The 4,683-nt window shown below is 53.7% G+C and overlaps 1 protein-coding gene across 1 annotated transcript; it reads left to right on the top strand.

Annotated features, from left to right (window-relative positions):
* The first annotated feature begins 305 nt into the window (after positions 1–305).
* LOC123044578 (mixed-linked glucan synthase 2) lies at positions 306–3,448 on the top strand. Its single transcript, XM_044467359.1, has 3 exons — positions 306–588; positions 685–1,411; positions 1,580–3,448. The coding sequence occupies exons 1-3, from the start codon at positions 344–346 to the stop codon at positions 3,215–3,217; spliced, it is 2,610 nt and encodes an 869-aa protein (XP_044323294.1). The 5' UTR covers positions 306–343; the 3' UTR covers positions 3,218–3,448.
* The last annotated feature ends 1,235 nt before the right edge of the window (positions 3,449–4,683 follow it).

Here is a 4,683-nt window from a genome sequence, read left to right as displayed (position 1 = left end):
CTCCATACCAATACAGATACTGTATACTAGTACTAGTATTATACTGTACTTATATCTAGTAGGTGAGTTTTTGTCGGTCGTATTTGCTCCGTCAGAACTCGGAAAATGGTTCTTGCCGCGGTGCGGTACGACCAGACGGAATAAAAGTGCACCACCGTACGTGCGGCGGCTTCCAGTTGCAGTATTTGACCATGCCACCCAACTGGCAGCCGATGGTTGCGAGCAATAGCGACTAGCTAGCGCCTGACAGTCCCTATATAACCCCCCGCCTGGCAAGCATCTGGTCGACACGAAAAAGCTAGGGAGATCAGCTGTCAGGGTGCACGTAGGCTTGGCTTACACGATGGCCGCGGCAGTCACTCGCAGAGCCAACGCCCTCCGCGTCGAGGCCCCGGATGGGAACACCGAGAGCGGGCGCGCCAGCCTAGCAGCCGACTCCCCCGTCGCCAAGCGGGCTGTCGACGCCAAGGACGACGTGTGGGTGGCCGCGGACGAGGGAGAAGCGTCGGGATCCATCGCCGGCGACGGCAACCGGACGCCGCTGTTCCGGACCTTCAAGGTCAAGGGAAGCATCCTGCATCCTTACAGGTCCGTCTGCGCTGCGCGCCATTCTAGCTTGTCTGCATGCATGCTGTTCTCGTACGTACCGCTACAGTTCTGAACACGACTGTCGTTCTGTACCAGGTTCATGATTCTCGTCCGCTTGGTCGCCATCGTCGCCTTCTTCGCATGGCGCGTGAAGCACAAGAACCATGACGGCGTGTGGCTGTGGGCCACGTCCATGGTCGCCGACGTCTGGTTCGGCTTCTCGTGGCTCCTCAACCAGCTGCCCAAGCTCAACCCCGTCAAGCGCGTCCCCGACCTGGCCGCCCTCGCGGACCACTCCGGCGACGCCAACCTGCCGGGCATCGACATCTTCGTCACCACCGTCGACCCCGTGGACGAACCCCTCTTGTACACCGTGAACACCATCCTCTCCATCCTCGCCACCGACTACCCCGTCGACAAGTACGCCTGCTACCTCTCGGACGACGGCGGCACGTTGGTGCACTACGAGGCGATGATCGAAGTTGCCAATTTCGCTGTCTTGTGGGTCCCCTTTTGTCGGAAGTACTGTGTAGAGCCAAGATCCCCCGAGAACTATTTTGGGATGAAAACGCAGCCGTATGCCGGGAGTATGGCGGGAGAATTCATGAGGGATCATAGGCGTGTGCGCAGAGAGTATGATGAGTTAAAGGTGAGGGTAGACTCCCTTTCCACCACCATCCGCCAACGATCTGATGCGTATAACTCGAGCACCAAAGGAGATGGTGTACGTGCTACCTGGATGGCTGATGGGACACAATGGCCTGGTACATGGATCGAGCAGGTTGAGAACCACAGGAGAGGACAACATGCTGGAATTGTTCAGGTAAAAGTTGTGAGTTGCACCTTTCGATTAGTCTAGTGAGAGATCAGTCAACGAAATTTGTTCGTTGGATAGTGATTTGGCGGCTTAAAAGGAAAAGGAAAGGATACCAACTTCTCAAATTTATAGTAGATTAAAACAAGCTTTGAATTAACGTGTTTTTCCTCACAGGTCATACTAGGCCATCCAAGTTGTAAACCGCAACTGGGATCGCCGGCGAGCAGCGACAATCCACTTGACTTCAGCAATGTTGACACGAGGCTCCCCATGCTCGTCTACATGTCCCGGGAGAAGCGCCCTGGTTATAACCACCAAAAGAAGGCAGGCGCCATGAACGTGATGCTCCGTGTCTCGGCGTTGCTCTCCAACGCGCCCTTCGTCGTCAACTTTGACGGCGACCACTACATCAACAATTCGCAAGCCCTTTGTGCCCCTATGTGCTTCATGCTCGACCCTCGCGACGGTCAGAACACGGCCTTCGTTCAGTTCCCGCAGCGCTTCGACGATGTCGACCCGACGGACCGATATGCCAACCACAACCGTGTCTTCTTCGACGGCACCATGCTCTCCCTCAACGGCCTCCAAGGGCCTTCTTACCTTGGCACCGGCACCATGTTCCGTCGTGTCGCGCTCTATGGCATGGAGCCACCACGTTACAGAGCGGAGAACATCAAGCTTGCAGGTAAGGTCAATGAGTTCGGTAGCTCGACGTCGTTCATAAATTCGATGCCGGATGGTGCAATCCAGGAGCGGTCTATCACGCCGGTGTTGGTCGACGAGGCACTCAGCAATGACCTGGCTACCCTGATGACGTGTGCCTACGAGGATGGAAGTTCATGGGGGAGAGACGTCGGGTGGGTGTACAACATCGCGACGGAGGACGTGGTGACCGGATTCCGCATGCACCGGCAAGGGTGGCGCTCCATGTATTGCTCCATGGAGCCGGCCGCCTTCCGCGGAACGGCTCCGATCAACCTCACCGAGCGCCTCTACCAGGTGCTCCGGTGGTCGGGCGGCTCCCTGGAGATGTTCTTCTCCCACAGCAATGCTCTCATGGCCGGCCGCCGGCTCCACCCACTGCAGCGCATCGCCTACCTCAACATGTCGACCTACCCGATCGTCACGGTGTTCATTCTGGCCTACAACCTCTTCCCCGTCCTCTGGCTCTTCTCAGAGCAGTTCTACATCCAGAGGCCGTTCGGCACGTACATCATGTACCTCGTCGCCGTCATAGGCATGATTCACGTGATCGGCATGTTCGAGGTGAAATGGGCGGGGATCACGCTGCTCGACTGGTGCCGCAACGAGCAGTTTTACATGATCGGGGCCACGGGCGTGTACCCGACGGCGGTGCTTTACATGGCGCTCAAGCTCGTCACCGGGAAGGGGATATACTTCAGGCTCACGTCCAAGCAGACGGACGCCTGCTCCAATGACAAGTTCGCCGACCTTTACACCGTGCGGTGGGTGCCGCTGCTGCTCCCGACCATCGTGGTGCTCGTCGTGAACGTCGCGGCCGTCGGGGCAGCGATAGGCAAGGCGGCGGCATGGGGGTTCTTCACGGACCAGGCGCGGCACGTGCTGCTCGGGATGTTGTTCAACGTGTGGATCCTCGTGCTCCTCTACCCGTTTGCGCTCGGGATCATGGGGAAATGGGGGAAGAGGCCCGTCATCCTGTTCGTCATGTTGGTCATGGCCGTTGGCGCAGTCGGGCTCTTGTATGTCGCCTTCCATGCTCCGTACCCAGCTGATTTTTCAGAAGTTGCAGCTTCTCTTGGTGAAGCATCGCTGACCGGGCCATCTGGGTAGACACGTATACGGCTCATTTTTTTTACAAGTACAGTCACAGTCACTACTGCAATAATTTGAGTGTGTGTATTCATGTCAATATAGCATGAGAACTGGTCATTGTGTGCCACTCCTCTACTTAGAGAGATGTACCTATCTTTTCTTCAAAAAAAATTGAAGTGCAGCTTGTGCTCTCCTCGTGTAAGAACAACTCTAGCAAACTGAGACCATCAGTATAATTTTTCACCTTTATATATATGTACATTTTTTTTTCATCGCTGGAATGTTAAAGTTAATCCGAGGCGCGTAATCAATCTACCGACAACCAAGCAATCACACAAGGCACTTGTTAATGAGGTTCATCAACATGGCTACATCCCCGGGTCTAACTATGAACTATGGACGCTCCTCCCCATGATACCGCTACAATACTGCCCACCAGCACCCAGACATCGGCACACGTCGTTGGCTCCCCTTGCGTACATGTGCTATTATGTTGTAATAGGTTACAAAAATATTCTCCACCTTGGCAAGTGTTCTCTACCCTTTAGGATTTATCCATGCGTCGAACCTCCATCTACATTGGACTTGAGATTATACGATGAGCACCGCTGCTACTCCCAGGCTCCACATAACTCCACCTACAACTGTAGTCCCTTCTCGTCTTCTTCATAGTCAATACTCGAGCAAAATTAAGTCGCTTCTTTACTTTAGTTTACGCTCCTAACTTCCAGAGTATCTGTTCAATGACATCACGTACCGATCACTGTTTGTGTGAAAGTGAACGGCTCAAATATTGGACGCCACATATAAGAGTTGCCCCAACTCAATATCCTAACTCTTTCCTGACTAATGTCTGAAATTTAAAAGAATTTCACCGTCGCCCAGCTGTCAACTTAGTCAAATTCACAGGTGTCTCACCCTTTTTTTCGGACAGTCTCTTACATGCCCCACACCTATAGCACTCCGCCTTCTTAAGTACTTGCCATCTGCACTTTGCCATGTGCAGTGAACACCACAGAATAAACAACCATGTACTCTCTCAGCTTTTCACAATTTCATAATTTCCGTCACTTTCTCGGATTCTGCATGGCCAACTCTCATCTATCTCCCGATATCAATAGACTCTGTCACCAACTTGAACCCGGTACTGCCAACACAGCTTCAACACCCTCTCCACACTTTGTCTGACTGCCAGTGCCTTGGTCTGTCGCGTGTTCCATGCTTACCGCATGCCTCGCAGCTATAGCCGCATCGAGCCTTTGCTGTCCCGATCGAGTCCACACCGCCTCAAACCCAACTACACAGAACCACCGATCATCACCGATCGATGCCAAGTAACACTTTTCGTTCAGACCACTGGGCCCCAATCCGAACCGCGTGTCTCTCTCTTTTTTCGCTGAAATACACTTCAATTCTCTGGATCCTTACATCATAGCCCCTCTATCAGCGTGAAGTCTTCCACCAGACTCCTGCTCCACCCTTAA

Source organism: Triticum aestivum, chromosome 2B (assembly GCF_018294505.1).
Source record: "Triticum aestivum cultivar Chinese Spring chromosome 2B, IWGSC CS RefSeq v2.1, whole genome shotgun sequence".
Taxonomy (NCBI): domain Eukaryota; kingdom Viridiplantae; phylum Streptophyta; class Magnoliopsida; order Poales; family Poaceae; genus Triticum; species Triticum aestivum.
The sequence above is the reverse complement of the archived record's forward strand: the minus strand, read 5'-3'. Positions and strand labels throughout refer to the sequence as shown.